General features: G+C 48.6%; 1 protein-coding gene across 1 annotated transcript in view; it reads right to left on the reverse strand.

Moving 5' to 3' along the window:
- Positions 1-4,965: 4,965 nt before the first annotated feature.
- Positions 4,966-19,684, reverse strand: part of LOC132585700 (very-long-chain 3-oxoacyl-CoA reductase-like) — a 111,940-nt gene continuing 97,221 nt past the window's right edge. Inside the window, exons 7-11 of the mRNA XM_060257571.1 lie at positions 12,140-12,174; positions 10,598-10,679; positions 8,227-8,292; positions 5,752-5,898; positions 4,966-5,070 (exon numbers count right to left, since the gene is read on the reverse strand). Of these exons, the coding sequence (XP_060113554.1) occupies positions 4,972-5,070; positions 5,752-5,898; positions 8,227-8,292; positions 10,598-10,679; positions 12,140-12,174 (429 nt within the window). The 3' untranslated portion in view covers positions 4,966-4,971. The remainder of the gene's footprint in view (positions 5,071-5,751; positions 5,899-8,226; positions 8,293-10,597; positions 10,680-12,139; positions 12,175-19,684) is intronic.

The following is a 19,684-nucleotide window of genomic DNA, read 5'->3' on the forward strand; positions in this document are numbered from 1 at the left end:
CACACCTTTTCTCGCCACCGAGGCGGGGTATTTTTGCTTCTCCCCCTTCTCCTTGTGGCTTCACACTTTGCTCACTTAGCAAACAGGTGAAAATGCATCGGAACCAGATTTTTCTTTCAAAAAAATTATGAACAAAGAAGAAGAACGAAACTGGGTAAGTAAGAAAGCGCTGCACGTTAAGCGTTCTTCCTTATGTGTTCCATCGTCAAAAACACTGTCCCAGATAAAACTGAGTGTGAACAACTGGGGGAGGAGAGGGTCAGCAATCACTGAGAAATGGCTGTTTCCACTGTGTCTAAATCCTTTCACAATACAAGAACTCGCAGACATTCAATGAAATTGCTGAGCAGTCAGGATAGAACGGCTAAAAGGAAGTCCTTCTTCACCCAAAGGGTGATTAACATGTGGGATTCACTGCTACAGGAGGTGATGACAGCTACAAGCATAGCCAGCTTCAGGAGGGGATAAACATCTGGAACAGAGGTCCATCAGTGGCTATTAGCCACAGCGTATTGTTGGAACTCTCTGTCTGGGGCAGTGATGCTCTGTATTCTTGGTGCTTGGGGGGGGGGCACAGTGGGAGGACTTCTAGCCCCATTTGTGCACCTCCTGATGGCACTTGGCTTTTTATGGCCACAGCGTGACACAGAGTGTTGGACTAGATGGGTCATTGGCCTGATCCAACATGGCTTCTCTTATGTTCTCTGTGCTTAACGGCACCCTCTCTGCCACTGAGCACAAGAAATGAGTGCCACTTTTAAGATGATGATATTGGATTTATATCCTGCCCTATAGTCTGAATCTCACAGTCTCATAGCGGTCACAGTCTCCTTTATCTCCCCCCCCCCCACAACAGACACCCTGTGAGGTGGGTGGGGCTGAGAGAGCTCTGACAGCAGCTGCCCTTTCAAGGACAACCTCTGCCAGAGCTATGGCTGACCCAAGGCCAATCCAGCAGGTGCAAGTGGAGGAGTGGGGAATCAAACTCAGTTCTCATGGATAAGAGTCTGCCCTTTCAAGGACAACCTCTGCCAGAGCTATGGCTGACCCAAGGCCATTCCAGCAGCTGCAAGTGGAGGAGTGGGGAATCAAACCTGGTTCTCCCAGATAAGAGTCTACCCTTTCAAGGACAACCTCTGCCAGAGCTATGGCTGACCCAAGGCCATTCCAGCAGCTGCAAGTGGAGGAGTGGGGAATCAAACCTGGTTCTCCCAGATGAGAGTCTACCCTTTCAAGGACAACCTCTGCCAGAGCTATGGCTGACCCAAAGCCATTCCAGCAGCTGCAAGTGGAGGAGTGGGGAATCAAACCTGGTTCTCCCAGATAAGAGTCTGCCCTTTCAAGGACAACCTCTGCCAGAGCTATGGCTGACCCAAGGCCATTCCAGCAGGTGCAAGTGGAGGAGTGGGGAATCAAACCCGGTTATCCCAGATAAGAGTCCGCACACATTAACCACTACACCAAACTAATAGCTTTAGGCATATTCAGTTTCACAGCCAGCATAGGTCATTGCTTCATTTGCGTGGATATGGAACGCATGTTGAAAGTGTAGGTTCATATTAAGGAGTTGATATGTAAATTGTGTGTGTAAGGTGTACCAGAAAGTTGTAACCCTTCTGAGTGTTCGGGGTAACGCCAGCAGCATGCATGACTCGAAATGAACCTGTGATTGCATCACCATATCAATACTCTATATGCGCCTGAAAAAGCTCGCAGGGAACCAATTTGGATACCGGTCTACTGTTATGAGACTGGGTTACATCTCGATGCTGAGCTAAGAAGATTGAGCGGTGCTCATTTGAGCTGATAAGTTCTTGGGACTTTGAAGTTGTGACTGTCTACAAAACAGTATTCCCCCCCCCCGAGTCTGAGTTATATGAATTGTAACCATTGTACCATTTATGAGTATATGAATCTGATATTTCACCATTTAGAAATGAAGTGCCGGTACTTTAATAATTATAGTCAAATATAGCATATCGTCAAAGCGATCGTATTCCCAGTAGTAATGTATAGTCAGGGGCGTAGCTAGGGCTTTGGGGGCCTGGGGCCCAAGATTTATGTGGGCCCCCCTATGATGATATTGATTTATATGATTTAAGATGATGATATTGGATTTATATCCTTCCCTATAGTCTGAATCTCACAGTCTCATAGCGGTCACAGTCTCCTTTATCTCCCCCCCCCCAACAGACACCCTGTGAGGTGGGTGGGGCTGAGAGAGCTCTGACAGCAGCTGCCCTTTCAAGGACAACCTCTGCCAGAGCTATGGCTGACCCAAGGCCATGCCAGCAGGTGCAAGTGGAGGAGTGGGGAATCTCATGGATAAGAGTCTGCCCTTTCAAGGACAACCTCTGCCAGAGCTATGGCTGACCCAAGGCCATTCCAGCAGCTGTAAGTGGAGGAGTGGGGAATCAAACCTGGTTCTCCCAGATAAGAGTCTACCCTTTCAAGGACAACCTCTGCCAGAGCTATGGCTGACCCAAGGCCATTCCAGCAGCTGCAAGTGGAGGAGTGCGGAATCAAACCTGGTTCTCCCAGATGAGAGTCTACCCTTTCAAGGACAACCTCTGCCAGAGCTATGGCTGACCCAAGGCCAATCCAGCAGCTGCAAGTGGAGGAGTGGGGAATCAAACCTGGTTCTCCCAGATAGAAGTCTGCCCTTTCAAGGACAACCTCTGCCAGAGCTATGGCTGACCCAAGGCCATTCCAGCAGCTGCAAGTGGAGGAGTGGGGAATCAAACCTGGTTCTCCCAGATGAGAGTCTACCCTTTCAAGGACAACCTCTGCCAGAGCTATGGCTGACCCAAGGCCATTCCAGCAGCTGCAAGTGGAGGAGTGGGGAATCAAACCTGGTTCTCCCAGATGAGAGTCTACCCTTTCAAGGACAACCTCTGCCAGAGCTATGGCTGACCCAAGGCCATGCCAGCAGGTGCAAGTGGAGGAGTGGGGAATCTCATGGATAAGAGCCTGCCCTTTTAAGGACAACTCCTGCAAGAGCTATGGCTGACCCAGGGCCATGCTAGCAGGTGCAAGTGGAGAAGTGGGGAATCAAACCCGGTTCTCCCAGATAAGAGTCTGCCCTTTCAAGGCCAACCTCTGCCAGAGCTATGGCTGACCCAAGGCCATCCCAGCAGCTGCAAGTGGAGGAGTGGGGAATCAAATCCAGTTCTCCCAGATAAGAGTCCACGCACTTAACCAAACTTGACTCATTTTGTATAATCTGCCTAGAACTCAAAGGAGAAAGGCAGACTTTAATAATGTGAATAAATAAATAAAGCGAAAATTCTGAATGACTGACGTTAGCTTTGGTTCTTTGACTCCCTCATATTCTCTCCAAACTTGCTGAATTATAACTGGGGCTTCAGGGGGTTGGGATTTGTGCGCTTAAGAGAAAAACTCCCCATTTGCCTCCCAGATTCTGTCATTTTTTATTTATACCACGCAGGGGTCATTTTGCAGAAAAAAAGGTGCAGGGGCTCAGTAGCCTATCTCATTTGCATATGCCCCAGGATCTGTGTGCAGCCGGGAGCGAACTCCCCACTGCATGCAGACCCTGGCTGGAGGTTCAGGAGCTGTGCTCCTGTGAGCTCGTGCTGAATTCAAGCCCTGATGCTGCTCATGGAAACTAAAAATGCAAGGCCCTGCCTACAGACTGTCAGTCTAGAGCAAGGGTAGCCAAACTTGATTAACATAAGAGCCAAATAGAATAAACATCACATGAACTTTGGATGTTTGAGAGAAGGAAGGAGAAGAAGAAGAAGACTGCAGATTTATACCCCACCCGTTTCTCTGAATCAGAGACTCAGAGAGGCTCACAATCTCCAATATCTTCTCCCCCCACAACAGACACCCTGTGAGCTGGGTGGGGCTGAGAGGTATCTCACGGCAGCTGCCCTTTCAAGAATAACTCCTGCGATAGCTATGGCTGACCCAAGGCCATTCCAGCAGCAGTAAGAGGAGGAGTGGGGAATCAAACCCGGTTCTCCCAGATAAGAGTCCACGCACTTAACCACTACACCAAACTGGAAGGAAGATGGGTGAGGAGAGAAGGAGAGGTGGGAAGTGTTAGGGAATTCTGTTTGAAATTCTATTTCTTTATCTCAAACAGTGCGATGGATCACTGGATCAAATAATCATTGAGAGGCAGTTAACATGAAAAAGCAAAAACGTATTTATTTCTACAGGGAAAGGGTACTGGGAGGTGAAAATAACGAACTATAGAACTACATCCTCACACTAGAAGATCACGTGCTTAATGGAAGACCACTTCCTTCTCCTTCTTGAACTCTCTGCCTGAACAAAGGAAGTCACCTGACTAACTGACCAAACAAACAAAACAGGTTTTCCAGCTTCTAGACTTTGATTGACAGCAATCAGTATCTTCTTCCTAGGTCATGCAGACAACAGGGAATCAGGCACAGTGTTAACCCTATAATGACTGGAACTTTAGAACATTGCAAAGGACATACAGAACAGAACATATTTCCAACAGGAAGAAGGCAACTTTAACTTTAAATGCATTCTCCAAGCTGGCCAACAGGGCGGTGGGGGCTTTGAGAGCCACACAATATGCGTGAAAGAGCCACATGTGGCTTCCGAGCCGCAGTTTGGCCACCCCTGGTCTAGAGGAACATGCTGAACGAGGAAGCAGAGAGGAGAAGGGATAACAGAACACAGGGCATGTCAAGCGCTGCCTTTCTTCATCGGCAAGAGTCAGTCTGGAGGAAGAAACAAATCTTTGGAATGAAAATTTCCTGAACTTCTGATAAAAAATATCCCAATCTGGAAAGCGGTCTGGAGGAGAACAAGGCCTCTCGGACGCCCCAAGCATACTGCTTTGAAAGGGAGGCCCACTGACTTTGTCACATGCTTCAGGGTCAGGGGGTTAGACCGGGGTCCCAGCAAGCTCTGCTCATCCAGCCACCTGGAGGCCTCACGCTTGGTCGCCGAGATTTTCTAAAAGAAAAGCTACTTGTGCATCAACAGGTTCGAAATCCGATGGACGAGCCATGTTCCGAGAGATGTTAAATGCAACCAATCTGGGAACAGCTTGTTCATGAGTAAGTACTGAAACAGAAAAGGGGAAGAGAGAGAGGTGAGCTGTGAAATCGTACCTCCCTTACAAAGCTTATCTGGTTTCACAGTCACTTTCAGGGGTGGAATTCAAGCAGGAGCTCCTTTGCATATTAGGCCACATCCCCTGATGTAGCCAATCCTCCAAGAGCTTACAAGGCTCTTTTTTGTAAACTCTTGGAGGATTGGCTACATCAGGGGTGTGTGGCCTAATATGCAAAGGAGTTCCTGCTAGAATTCCACCCTTGTATCCATCTATCTATCCATCTATCCATCTGTATGTCTGTCCCTCTATCTATCCATCCATCCATCCATCTGTCTATCCATCTATCCATCGTCTTCTGTCCCTCTGTCTCTCTATCCATCCATCTGTCCGTCTATCCATCTATCCATCTGTCTTCTGTCCCTCTATCCATCCATCCGTCTTCTGTCCCTCTATCCATTCATCCATCCATCTATCTGTCTATCTATCCATCCATCTTTTCACATATCCTTTTCAGTCCCTCTCTCTCTCTCCCCATCCATCCATCCATCCATCCAGCTGTCATCTATCTTTCCACACATCCTCTTCAGTCTCTTTCTGTGTCTCTCTCTCCATCCACCCAATTCACATCTGTCTGTTTGTCTGTCTGTGCAAAAGAAGAACAATGATGTGGCCCCTTCTGCTGGATTTACCTGAAAGCTGTGGCTAAGACAGCCCGAAGTTCTGCTGGCGATCCCAACTGTGTTTAGGGCCTTGTGGGCAAAGGTCTCTGATGTTGACATGAGGAATTTTCTATAGTGGCTGGTCATATTGGTGTTGACAAACAGGGGCAAGACACTCTGTGGAAAGAGAGAGAGAGTGTCATGATTAGGAGAGAGATGAGGGCCTGCAGACCCTGAGGCCAGGAGCTTGCAGTCAGGGCCGGCGCTGGGGTTTTTGCCGCCTCAGGTAAGGCCCCGCCCCACACCCTCCAGTGGCGGAGGCCCCCCAGCACCACCCCGAATCAGGCCCCATTTGAATGGAGGGCTCCTCTTGAGGAGCCCGCAGGGCAAATGCCTCCCCGCGACCGACCTTTCTGCGCCGTGGGAAAGCCAAGCGGGGTCCCATTTGCTCCTCTTCAAGAGGAGCCCTCCATGCAAATGCCCCTCCCCAAGGTTCAACCTTCCCGTAGCACAGGAAAGCTGAGCGAGGCCAGATCATTTGGCCCTTTGCTTCCCCAGCACCCTTGGAGGATGCTGGGGAAGGGAAACTCTTTCTCGGCATTGAGGGATCAGGGGAGCTGAGAAAAAATGCTGGGACCTGGCGCCCTAGGCAATCGCCTAGTTTGCCGACACCCACATGCCGGCCCTGCCTGCAGTTAGGGTTGCAGTAAGGGTTGTCAGCCTCCATAGGGTTGCCTGGTCCCTCCTGACAACCAGTGGGCAACGGGGAGACTTACCAGGAGAACGAGGAAGGCCTAGGCTGCATGGCCAGCATTGCACAGGAAATGATTATCATCACGATAGCAACTTCCAGGTGACGCTCTAGTGTTTGAGGAAAAACTCTACGGTAAGACCTGCTTCTACCATACAGTTTTTGCCCATATACAAGAGCATCATCCAGATGTTGCTGTTGTGATATCACTTCCTGTGTGACGCCGGCAGGCCTCGGATTCAGCGGGAGCTCACAGCAGCGCACCTCCTGAACCTTTCTGAGGGTTCTGAGAGCCAGTTTGGTGTAGCGGTTAAGTGCGCGGACTCTTATCTGGGAGAACCGGGCTTGATTCCCCACTCCTCCACTTGCAGCTGCTGGAATGGCCTTGGGTCAGCCATAGCTCTGGCAGAGGTTGTCCTTGAAAGGGCAGACTCTTATCTGGGAGAACCGGGCTTGATTCCCCACTCCTCCACTTGCAGCTGCTGGAATGGCCTTGGGTCAGCCATAGCTCTGGCAGAGGTTGTCCTTGAAAGGGCAGCTGCTGTGAGCGCCCTCTCAGCCCCACCCACCTTACAGGGTGTCTGTTGTGAGGGGAGAAGATATAGGAGATGATAAGCCGGTCTGAGTCTCTGATTCAGAAAGAAGGGTGGGGTATAGCTCTGCGGTCTTCTTTTTTGTCTTCTTCTTCCACCTCCTCCTGCTGAGAGTTCCACCTCCTTGTCCGTTGAATAGTAGGTGCAGCTGTGTAACAATCCCTGGATGAGCTCCACTACCTACTTTTCTATGAAGTGACCCCTGAATACCGGCAATATGGCCTTGGCCTTCCTCTTTCTATGGATAAGACCTTCCACCAGCCAGCAGATTAGCGGCTGGGGCAGGGCCTGGAGATGGGAGGCCCCCACTTCCACGAGGGAGTCTGGCAGTCCTAAGCCTGCAGGTGAGGCCTGGAGATCCCCTGGAATTACAGCTCATCTCCAGACTGTATTGGAGCAGGGGGTCCAATTCTATGAGCCCCCCCCCCCCCCAAAAAAAAAGGTGTTCCCATCCTCTGTCATTTCCAATGGAAGGAAGGGATTTAAAAGGTACGTGATGGCCAGAACTCCCTTCAATCACGCTTGTCACCACCTTGCTCCAGGCTCCACCCCCAAAGGCTCCTGGCTCCACCCCCAAAGTCTCCAGATATTTCCTGAGTTAGACCTGGCAACCCAAGCAGGAACACTGCCAAATTCTGTGAAACATCAACCACAAACTGCAACATAAAAACATAAGAGAAGCCATGTTGGATCAGGCCAATGGCCCATCCAGTCCAACACTGTGTCACACAGTGGCCAAAACCCAGGGGCTCTCAGAAGGTCCACCAGTGGGGCCAGAACTCCAGAAGCCCTCCCACTGTTCCCCCCAGGCACCAAGAATACAGAGCATCCCTGCCCCAGACATAAGAACATAAGAGAAGCCATGTTCGATCAGGCCAGTGGCCTGTCCAATCCAAAACTCTACCACATGATAGCCAAAACTCAGGAGCCATCAGGAGTTCCATCAGTGGGGCTAGAACTCCCAGAAGCCCTCCTACTGTTGCCCCCCCCCAAGCACTAAGAATACAGAGCATCCCTGCCCCAGACATAAGAGCATCAGAGAAGCCATGTTGGATCAGGCCAATGGCCCATCCAGTCCAACGCTCCGTGTCACACAGTGGCCAACCCCCCTCAAAAGTGCCACTTTGGTGTTCCCGCCCAGGTAGGTCAAGGCCACGATACCTGGACAATGATGCCTTTGGGACGGTATTCGATGTCCAACGCTCGGGAGAAGAAGTCGTCGAAGGTCTGGAGGAGACAAAAGAGGAAGAAAAGATCCGTCATTCCACCCATGGCAAGCGGCATCGGCTTCATCTAAACAGGCCACCCCGTGATTGCAGGCAAAGCTTGTTTGGGTCTAAGAATCATGCTACAAAAAGCAAGTCAGCACTGCCAGCTCAAACTTCAAAAGCTCCTAACTGACTGAAGGTCAAGGTAGTCCCCTGTGCAAGCACCAGTCGTTTCCCACTCTGGGGTGACGTTGCATCATGACGTTTTCACGGCAGACTTTGTTATGAGGTGGTTTACCCTTCCGTTCCCCAGTCATCTACACTTCCCCCCCAGCAAGCTGGGGACTCCTTTTACCGACCTCGGAAGGATGGAAGGCTGAGTCAACTTTGAGTCACCTACCTGAACCCAGCTTCTGCCAGGATCGAACTCAGGTTGAGCAGAGAGTTTGGACTGCAGTACTGCAGCTTTACCACTCTGCGCCACGGGGCTCTGTTAACTGACTGATGCCCCCCCCCACCTTAAAAAAAGAGAGAGTAGAGTTTCTAACTTCCAGGTGGGAAGTCAAAAAAGGGAAGCCAGAACCTCAAACACTAAATAAAGTCAACGTGAAAATTCGTACAAATAATCAAAATGCTATATTCTTGTCAAAAATTATTCCGAACTAACACTCATATATACACACAAGTTTGTACAAAGAAGACGATTGTGAATTCAGACTGTTGGGTTTCACTTGGTTCATGCTACTAAATAGATACATAGATAGAGAACAGAATAAGTGGGCGTTGAACCTATGTAATAATATTGCACACTGTGGCTCCGCGGAATGAACTGCGTACACGAGAGAGAGAGCAGACAAAGGTTGCAAAACTGCCGCGAAGGTCTAGATTTGGCAAATTCTCTCATCCTCTCCTGTGATCTTTTCCTGTGGAATTACTGTCTGTTTCTACTGGTTTGGAATCTTCAGAACACTGGAAACTTCTTTGCCCTTTATTACATGCGTGGCATCGTCGAAAAACTTTTCGGTTCAGTATACCACAGGACTACGGAAGCTACTTGTCACGGACTTTTAAAAGCTGGACTTGGTGTATTGCTTATGATGTGGGAAGGTGTTCATATAAATCAAATTAAGATAACTCGTTGATCGTTTAAAGTATTGTTTATTTCGGCGGTTTTTCTCTATATTGTATTGTTTCGCACCAGGCTTCTTTTGTAGAAAAAGCCCAGCAGGAACTCATTTGCATATTAGGCCACACCCCTTGACACCAAGCAAGCCGAAACTGCGTTCCTGTGCATTTCTGCTAAAAAAAAAAAAAAAGGCCTGGATACAAATTCCCGGCTTGCTGTACCAGTAAATCTAAAATCCATTCTGAGATTAAATCAGCAATTTCAATCCATTTCCTCCCCTTCCTGCTTTAGACCCCTTCCAAGTCCTTGTTCATGGCCATTCAATATCCACAAGCAGCTTTTCAGGCAGATCTGTGGTCAACAGTGGGGGAAGGCAGTAAAGTTCCAGTTTACTGAAGGAACATTTAGTCTAAATCCAACCTGGTAGGCAGGGCTTTTTTTGCAGCAGGAACTCCTTTGCATATTAGCCCGCACCCCCTGATGTAGCCAATCCTCCAAGAGCTTACAGGGCTCTTCTTACAGGGCCTACTGTAAGCTCCAGGAGGATTGGCTACAACAGGAGGGTGTGGCCTAATATGCAAATGATTTCCTGCTACAAAAAAATAAGCTTTGGGAATCTCTCTCTCCCTCTCCTGTCAAATATATTAGTTCCTAAATAAACCTTTATCTGCTCTTTAATCAGGTTGTGCACCACTGCTGCGTTAATTACTCCGCCGACACCATCTAGTCCAGGATTCTGTCCACAAAGCATCCAACCATCGCGGGGTCGTTCCCTCACCTGCTTAGTCTCGCCTTTATTTTATATATAACGCCAAGCCTGCACACACGATGATGTTTCCTGCTTAACAGATTTAGTTCCATGATGCTCTCAGGGCTCTTTTTGTAGCAGGAACTCCTTTGCATATTAGGCCACACACCCTCCTGATGTAGCCAATCCTCCAAGAGCTTACAGGGCTCTTCTTACGGGGTCTACTGTAAGCTCCAGGAGGATTGGCTACACCAGGAGGGTGTGGCCTAATATGCAAAGGAGTTCCTCCTACAAAAAAAGCCCTGCTGTTATGCTAGTCCTTTTGCGCATGACTAGCCAGAAAGCTTCTGCTATTTCTCAGTGTCATCCCACCACTAACGTCCTCCTGTGCTTTGTAACCCAAAACGTTATCTCGGACGAAGGTGACGGAGATGAGAGTGTCCCCTTTACCTTGGTTCCGCTGTACATAATCGACATCGGAAAGGGCCGCCGGCCTAGTACGGAGGACATGTTTATGATGATCCCTTTCTTCCTACAGGGAGAGGCATTGCAGTGAGTTAGGACAACGTCTTATAATAATAATAATAATAAATTTTATTTATATCCCGCCCTCCCCGCCTAGGCAGGCTCAGGGCGGCTAACAACAGTTCAATAAAATTATACAATATACAATATAAGGTGATTTAAAACAACATTTAAATTATACATTAATTTAAAACAACAATCTAAAACCAGTTCCAAATGTCTGGGTCATTCCATAGTTTAAACGGCGGTGATCTTCCTGATGTTATTCTGTACACTTATATTATGGCAGGGGTCTTGTCATTCGCTCGCAGGTCCAAAATCGAACTGGAGTGCTCCAAAATACGTGGCGGGGACAAACGACGGGGACACATGAGGGGTGGTGGTGAAAAGTGTCCTCAAGTCACAGATGACATATGGCAAGCCCGTAGGGATTCCGAGACAAGAGATGTTCAGAGGTGGTTGGCCATTGCCTGCCTCTGCGTAGCAACCCTGGACACCCCTGGCGGTCTCTCATCCAGGGGTAGAATTCTAGCAGGAGATCCTTTGCATATTAGGCCACACCCCTCTAATGTAGCCAATCCTTCAAGAGCTTACAAAAAAGAGCCTTGTAAGCTCTTGGAGGACTGGCTACATCAGGGGTGTGTGGCCTAATATGCAAAGAAGCTCCTGCTAGAATTCCACCCCTGTATCCATCTATCTATTCATCTATTTGTCTATCCATCTATCCGTCTGTATGTCTGTCCCTCTATCTATCCATCTCTCTATCCATCCATCTTTTCACATATCCTTTTCAGTCTCTCTCTCTCCTCATCCATCCATCCATCCAGCTAGCTATCATCTATCTTTCCACACATCCTCTTCAGTCTCTCTCTCTCTCTCCATCCACCCAATTCACATCTGTCTGTCTGTGCACAAGAAGCACAATGATCCAAATGCTAGCTAGAGTTGGTCCTGCTTTCTGAGATCTGATGAAGTTAGACTGGCCTGGGGCCATTCATGTCAGGGCAGAGACAAATCAAGGATGGGACTGTGAGTTAGGCAGGACAGCCCTCAGAAGGGGAAGAGATTGGATTTATACCCCACCCTTCACTACCTGAAGGAGTCTGAGGGCAGCTAGGTATTGAAGTCAGACTGACTGGCCTGTGATTTCTTGGATCTCCTCTGGGGAGTCCTCAGGAACGGAGGCAGATTTCAATGAAAGATTACATATTTTTGTCAGGTGATCCACAAGTTCACTCTTCCCTTCCCCTTCCCACAACAGACACCCCGTGAGGTAGGTGGAGCTGAGAGAGCTCTGACAGAAACTGCTCTTGAGAGGAACAGCTCTGAAAGAGTTATGACTGACCCAAGGTCACTCAGCAGGTGCATGTGGAGGAGTGGGGAATTGAACCTGGTTCTCCCAGATAAGAGTCCGTGCACTTAACCACTACACCAAACCAGCTCTAATGGCCTCTCCTGGTCTCCTACCTGGCAACCATCTGAGGAAGGACGATCTGTGTCATCTGTGAAGAGAAGAACGAGTCTGTCATGATAAATGGCAAGAAACCAGGCCCCGATCTCATAGAACGTAAGAGAAGCCATGTTGGATCAGGTCAATGTCTCATCCAGTCCAACACTCTGTGTCACCCAGTGGCCAAAAAAACCCCAAGTGCCATCAGGAGGTCCACCAGTGGTGCCAGGACACTAGAAGCCCTCCCACTGCTGCCCCCCACCAAGCACCCAGAATAGAGCATCACTTGCCCCAGACAGAGAGTTCCAACGATAAGCCGTGGCTAATAGTCACTGATAGACCTCTGCTCCATATGCTTATCCAATCCCCTCTGAATCCCCTCTTGCTTATCCAGTCTCTTCCCTCTTTGCCAGCACCCATCTCTCAACCTCAGCCAGCCATTCCCCAGATTGCAGAACTCGGGGGATAACAAATAAGCAACATTCTGACGCTGCGAAACCAGCTGTTTTTAAAAAGACCTAGAACGAGGGTGGCCAAACGGCGGCTCGGGAGCCACATGTGGCTCTTTCACTTGTATTGTGTGGCTCTTGAAGCCCCTGCTGCCCCATCAGCCGACTTGGAGAAGGCATTTCTCTCTTTAAATCCCTTCTCCAAGCCAAGCCAGCTGGTGGCTGGGAGAATGCTTTTAACGTTAAAGTTGCTTTCTTTCCACCTCTCCCTCCTTCCCCCAATCTATTTGCCTTCCTTCCTTCCAGTCTTGTGGCTCTCAAACATCCGATGTTCATGTCTTTACAGCTCTCAAACATCTGACGTTTATTCTATTTGGCTCTTATGTTAAGCAAGTTTGGCCAACCCTGGCCTAGAAGCACAACCTGAGGTTGTGGGGCAAATGAGTCTGGGTCTTCCTTCTCTCCCCCGCACCCTGCACCTCCCACAGGCATGATGTCCGGAATGAGTGATGGACAATTCTGGTACCCAGCAGCAGGGCCGGATTAAACCCCGTGGAAGCCCCTAGGCCAGATGTGGGGAACAGTGGCTCTCCAGATGTTTTTTGCCTACAACTCCCATCAGCCCCAGCCAGCATGGCCAATGGCTGGGGCTGATGGGAGTTGTAGGCAAAAAACATCTGGAGAACCACTGTTCCCCACCCCTGCCCTAGGCAGTCAAAATCTCGGGGGCCCTCTTGCAAATGATCTCAGAGTCTGAGCGCCCGTTCCACCTCCCATGGCCCCCGCTGCAGCCTGCAGGCCCCTTCTGCAAAGCCCCTTTGACAAAGCTGCGGGGGAGAGGCAGCGAGAGGCAAACTTGGCGACGACGCCAGCAGCAGCCGCACCAGGCAAGTCAGGCAAAGAGCGGCTCAGTTGCTGGCAGCGCGTGCAGGCTCAGAGGGTTGCAATCGGGGGTGGGGGGAATAGGGGGAGCCCAGCAGGGACTGGGTCTCCATTTCACTCACCTTTACAGTCGAAAGGATGTTGCAGTGGACAATGTCATCTATGTACTATAAAGAGCAGTAGAGAACACGGTATTAGCAATTTGGCTGCTTGGTAGGGAGTGCCAGACCAGGGGGGGCGGCTAGAGATCTCCTGGGATTACAACTGACCTCCAGCAGACAGAGGTCAGCTCCTCTGGAGAAAACTGAATATTTACAAAAACCACCGGTCAACGATAAAGATATTTACACTCCCAATGTGTGCACAGGCATTTGATTTAGTGTAAATATAAAAAAGGACCAAGGAACAATAAGGTACTGGTACTGCCCCGGTTCATACACTTTGAAATTTCTACAGAGGAAACAGCCTTAGCAAAGTTCAGGTGAGTGCTATAGGATGGAGTCCTTAAAAGTTCCACTTGTGACGTTGCAATGGAGAGAATAAGGAGGAACCGTATAGAAAGGAGTCCTCACGGTTTCGCTTGTCTCATACTTCGTCAGCCTCTTTTCTCACCGTTTTCCGGAGCCACGGTAACTGTTTCAGACACGGATCAACACATGCTCTAAACCTCTGCTGCCGACTCTCTCTCATCGGTACCAGTTACTTATATTGTATTACCTCTGGAGAAAATGGCTGCTTGGAAGGGTGCACTCTGTGGCATTGTACCTTGCTGAGGCCCCTACCCTTCCCAAACCCCATCCTCCTCAGGCTCCACTCCCAAAATCTCCAGGTATTTCCCAACCAGGAGTTGGCAATTCTTCCAACTGTATGGCCCCTCCATTGGAGGGGTGTGCGTTACCATGGCTTTTTTTTGAGCAGGAACGCACAGAAACACAGTTCCGGCTGGCTTGGCATCAGGGGGTGTGGCCTAATATACAAATGAGTTACTTCTGAGCTTTTTCTACAAAAAAAGCCCTATGTGAAACAATGGTGATGTCACAGGGTGTGGCCTAATATGCAAGTGAGTTCCTGCTGGGCCTTTTCTCCAAAAAAGCCCTGTCTGAGTAAGTAAGACATTTCAGAGCCAGGGAAGAAGCTGGGGGAGCTTAGATCAGTGCCTGAGAAAAGACGAAGAACTCCAGACAGCGCTATGGCCAAGGAGCGTGCTCACCTTGTCCAGGTGGTCTGTAGAAAGGAATTCCGTGAGATGCCCAAAGCCAATGCCAACATTGTTCACTGCAGAAAGACCAAAGGGCACCGTTATTAGTTAGAGAAAGGAGTCCCCAGTCTTTTGGAGCCCGTGGAAACAGAGGCCAGCATACCCCCGGAACTGCCTTTCTCCATACATTCCCCGGAGAGCACTATGGTCGAGTTCACAACCCTGTTTATCTATCCCCAGCCCGAAAGAAGTCAGGCTGCCTTTGACTAGAGCCAGGGCATTTTTAGCTTTGGCTCCTATGCTATGGAACCAGCTGTCAGAGGAGACCAGGGCTCTGTGGGACTTGCTTCAATTCCACAGGGCCTGTAAGACCGAGCTTTTCCGGGTGGCCTTCAGCTGATATCTTGATGCCTCTGGCAAGAGCGATGTGTCCCTCTGTGGGTTCTTTGCAATAAGAATACTTTTGCTGAACGTAAGATCAACAGGCCACATGGCCATTAACGTTATTATTGACTGCAGTCTGCTGTATACGACGCCTGTTTTATAGTATGTGATTTTATCGATATGTAGCTATTTTATTGTATTTATTGTACTGATTTCAATATTGTTGGAAGCCGCTCCGAGCTGCTTTCAGAGGAGTGGGATAGAAATGTTCAGAAATAAATGAATAAAAATAAACACAGCACTTCTGCAAACCATGTAAAATGGAGAAGTTTAGATGGGGTTTTGGATGAGGCGACGGAAGTCCCGTTATGTTGGCCACCCCTGCTTCACCCCGCCCTGCTCTAGTCTGAGCAGAGACTGCCAACGGTGCTTGCCCACTGCCCAGCTGGTTAACCTTGGAGGTAAACAGCCTCCAAATGTCAAAAAGATTGGACTAGGGGGTCCAATTCTATGAGCCCCAAAAGAAGGTTCCCTTATTCTTCATTATTGCCAAATGGAAGGAGGACATTTAAAAGGTGTGTAGTCCCTTTAAATGTGATGGCCAGATCTCCCTTTGGAGTTCAGTTAAGCTTGGCACAGCCTTGCTCTTGGCTCCACCCCAATGTTGCCTGGCTCCACCCCCAAAGTCTCCCAGCTCCACCCCCAAAGTCCCCAGGTCTTTCTTGAATTGGACTTGACAACCCTAGCTTCCATTGGCAGAATACGAGTCGTTTGCGTAGACTGGGGTTCAAAAGGTGGGACCTTTGTGTGTGAGACAGGCAAGTTCAAAGATTAGGATTTACCCAGAATGCCAATCTCTAGACCCTGCAAAGCAGCTCCAAGAGGCTCGTAGAGTTCTGCGTTCCGCGTGAAATCGGCTTGGATCACCTTGGTGCTTCGGCCGTGCCGCTCTTCTGGGAAGCAAAAGCAGAGGTTTCAGCATTACTTTGTGGAGCCACAGTTAGCCAGGAAAAGGCGGGTGGGGAGGGAAGGGGGGAAAAGCTAGACCCTGCGTAAGGTTGCCAACCTCCAGGTACTCACAAAATAAGCAACAGCTCCGTGTAGAATACACCTCTTATCAGTCTCTTATCTTCAAAAAAGCCACTCAAAATATTGGTATGGCATTTCAAATTTTACTTTTCAAAGTGAGTACAGATTTGCACAACGTAGGCACAAAATACTCCAACACGCTTTCAGTATCAGCTTACAGGCTTAACCTGTCTAAATTCTCCTGTTTCGCAAACTACTTGATCCATGCCACGTTTTCCAATACGTTGCTTATATTTCTCACACTTCATTCTCATTAAGTTTTCTCCAGCCTTCACTGAAAATGACATAGAAGTGTGAGAAATATAAGCGTGTGGGTGTTTTTACATTCAGTTTGAACCGGAGTTTTAGAGTCTTCAAATCGCCTGCCACCGTTCCGCTTTAATTATTTTCCTTTTACATTTAAGCATTTCAGTTTAGAGGGAGGGTGTCTCTGATCAGAGAGCAGCTGAAATAGCAGCGCTTAGTTAAATGTATACGGTTGCTTGAGAATCACACTGCAAAAACAATACAAATTTAAATTACTAGATGAGGCAAGCAACGATATGTAAAAACTTCAAGTGCTGTCAGTTCTCACGCAAATGACTGCACCTCGTGGTGGCTTTTGGAGGAGTCTTTTAAAGCTTCTACAATACAAGTTTGAAACGCCTGTAGAGAAAAGACCAGATCAAAACTAGTGCGGAGAAAAACGTTGCAGAAGCAGCTCCAAAACTCATGTGACTGAAACAAATGTAGATGCTTCGGGCAGCAACGATGCAAAACAGTTGTGAGAATGGTAGGTAATGTAAAAGGTGAGTTTCCAATGCGGTGACAGAGAGTCACAAACTGTCAGTGTAAAAACACTCATAAGCGAAGTATTGGAAAATGTGGCTTGGATAAAGCAGTTGCAAAACAGGAGAATTTAGACCGGTTATGCCTGTAAGCTGATACGGAAAGTGCGTTGGAGTATTTTGTGCCTACCTTGTACAAATTCGGACTTATTTTGAAAAGTGAAATTTGAAATATCATACCAATATTTTGAGTGGCTTTTTTGAAAATAAGAGACTGATGTGTATTCTACACGGAGCTGTTGTTCATTTTCCGTCTCCTATCCGTGTGACTTTTTTTCTGTTGCCTAATCTCCAGGTAGTGATAAATAAATAAACTTTTTATTTATAACTCGCCCTCCCCGCCTAGGCAGGCTCAGGGCGGCTAACAAGACATGGTAAAACCATGATACAAATAAAACAATATATAATATAATTAATAATTTAAACAGTAAAACCAATAAAACAGTATGACAATTATAGTACAATCAATTATGTGTAAGATGGCTCGGTGTTATTGATATTATCAAGAGTTCCGTCTTAAAAAGCTAGCTGGAAGAGGGCAGTTTTGCAGGCCCTACGGAACTGGTTAAGATCCCGTAGGGCCCGCACCTCTTCCGGCAGTTGATTCCACCATTGGGGGGCCTTTGTGGAGAACGCCTGTTCTCTAGTAGTTTTTAATTTGGTTTCTTTTGGCCCAGGGATTTCGAGAAGATTTTTTGAGCTTGATCGCAGTGCTCTCTGGGGAACATATGGAGAGAGGCGGTCCCTAAGGTAGGCAGGTCCTCGACCATATAGGGCTTTAAAGGTGATGACCAGCACCTTGTAACGAACCTGGTAAACAATTGGCAGCCAGTGCAACTCCCGCAGCCCAGACTGCACATGTTCCCACCAAGGCAGTCCCAATAGCAGCCTGGCTGCTGCATTTTGCACTAGCTGCAGTTTCCAGGTTCGGTACAGGGGCAGCCCCATGTAGAGGGCATTACAGTAGTCTAACCTCGAGGTGACCATTGCGTGGATCACTGTTGCCAGGTTGCCACGCTCCAGGAAGAAGGCCAACTGCCTCGCCCGTCTAAGATGAAAAAAGGCGGACTTGGCAGTGGCTGCTATCTGGGCCTCCATTGTCAAGGAAGGCTCCAGTAGAACTCCCAAGCTCTTAACTCTGCGCACTGCTACCAGTTGCGCCCCGTCAAAAACTGGGAGAGAGACCCCATTCCCTAAACTGCCGCGACCCAGGCAAAGGACCTGTCTTTGCTGGGTTCAGTTTCAGCCCGCTCAGCTTAATCCAGTCTGCCACGGCTTGCAACGCCCGGTTCAGATTTTCCGGGGCATTGTCAGTCCGGTCACCCATCAATAGATAGAGCTGGGTGACCCAGCCCATATCTCCGGGGAATCTGGGCAAGGGGGCGCATAAAGATGTTAAATAACATCGGAGAGAGAACTGCTCCATGCGGCACCCCACATTTAAGTGAGTGTCTCTGGGATAGCTCTCCCCCAATTGCCACCCTTTGTCCCCGACCCTCAAGGAAAGAGGAAAGCCACTGTAAAGCTGACCCCTGAATCCTTGCGTCAGCGAGGTGGCGGGCCAGCAGCCGGTGATCGACGATATCCAACGCAGCCGATAGGTCTAACAGCAGCAAAACCGCCATGCCGCCTCTATCCAGATGTCTCTGGAGATCATCCATGAGAGCGACCAAGACTGTCTCCGTCCCATGTCCCAGGCGGAAGCCGGACTGGAATGGATCTAAGGTGGAAGCGTCCTCCAGAAAGCTCTGCAGCTGCAGCACAACGGCCCTCTCAATAACTTTGCCCAAAAAGGGCAAATTTGAGACCGGCCAGTAGTGTACCAATTCGGTTGGGTCTGATGTAGCTGAAGCCCCGGGGCAGGTAGTGGGAAATCGGAAGGACGCCGCACTGAAAAGAGGAACGTCAGAGCGGCGTAGGGTGAGTGGGAAATCGGTCCCCGTAGTGTATCTGAATGGTTTCAATTCCAAATGTATTAAGTACACAGCATCACACAGCGACGAGGTAGCGCTTTACATTCCCTCATTTCACAAGAAGCTTTGACCAGCTTTCAACAACTGTATCAGAGCACAGCAAGATTTTAATTCTTTGCACACAGTTAAGTTACAATTTTCCAAAAGTCTTGCCTGGAGACTGGAGATCTCCTGGTGGGGTTACAACTGATCTCCAGGTGACAAGAGATCAGTTCACCTGGAGATACCTGGAGTATTCATTTGGAATTCTGGTCACCGCACCTCAAAAAGGATATTATAGCATTGGGGAAAGTGCAGAAAAGGGCAACTAGAATGATTAAAGGCTTGGAACACTTTTCCTAGGAAGAAAGGTTAAAATGCTCGGGGCTCTTTAGCTTGGAGAAACATCGACTGAGGGGTGACATGATAGAGGTTTACAAGATTATGCATGGGATGGAGAAAGTAGAGAAAGAAGTACTTTTCTCCCTTTCTCACAATACAAGAACTCGTGGGCATTCGATGAAATTGCTGAGCGGCTCACAACCAGTAAGATCAGAACAACTGAACAATTAAAGCAAATTTAAACAGTTAAGAACAATTAAAACAGTTTGGTGCTAATCGTATTTGATATTTTCTCGCTTCAGATGGCGTTCAGTATATGTTAGATGTATATCAGATAGATCCAAGCGGGCAGCCGTGTTGGTCTGAAGCAGCTGAACAAAGCAGGAGTCAAGTGGCACCTTTAAGACCAACCAGTTTTTATTTCGAACGTAAGCTTTCG

Source organism: Heteronotia binoei, chromosome 17 (genome assembly GCF_032191835.1).
Source record: "Heteronotia binoei isolate CCM8104 ecotype False Entrance Well chromosome 17, APGP_CSIRO_Hbin_v1, whole genome shotgun sequence".
In the NCBI taxonomy this organism is placed as follows: Eukaryota; Metazoa; Chordata; class Lepidosauria; order Squamata; family Gekkonidae; genus Heteronotia; species Heteronotia binoei.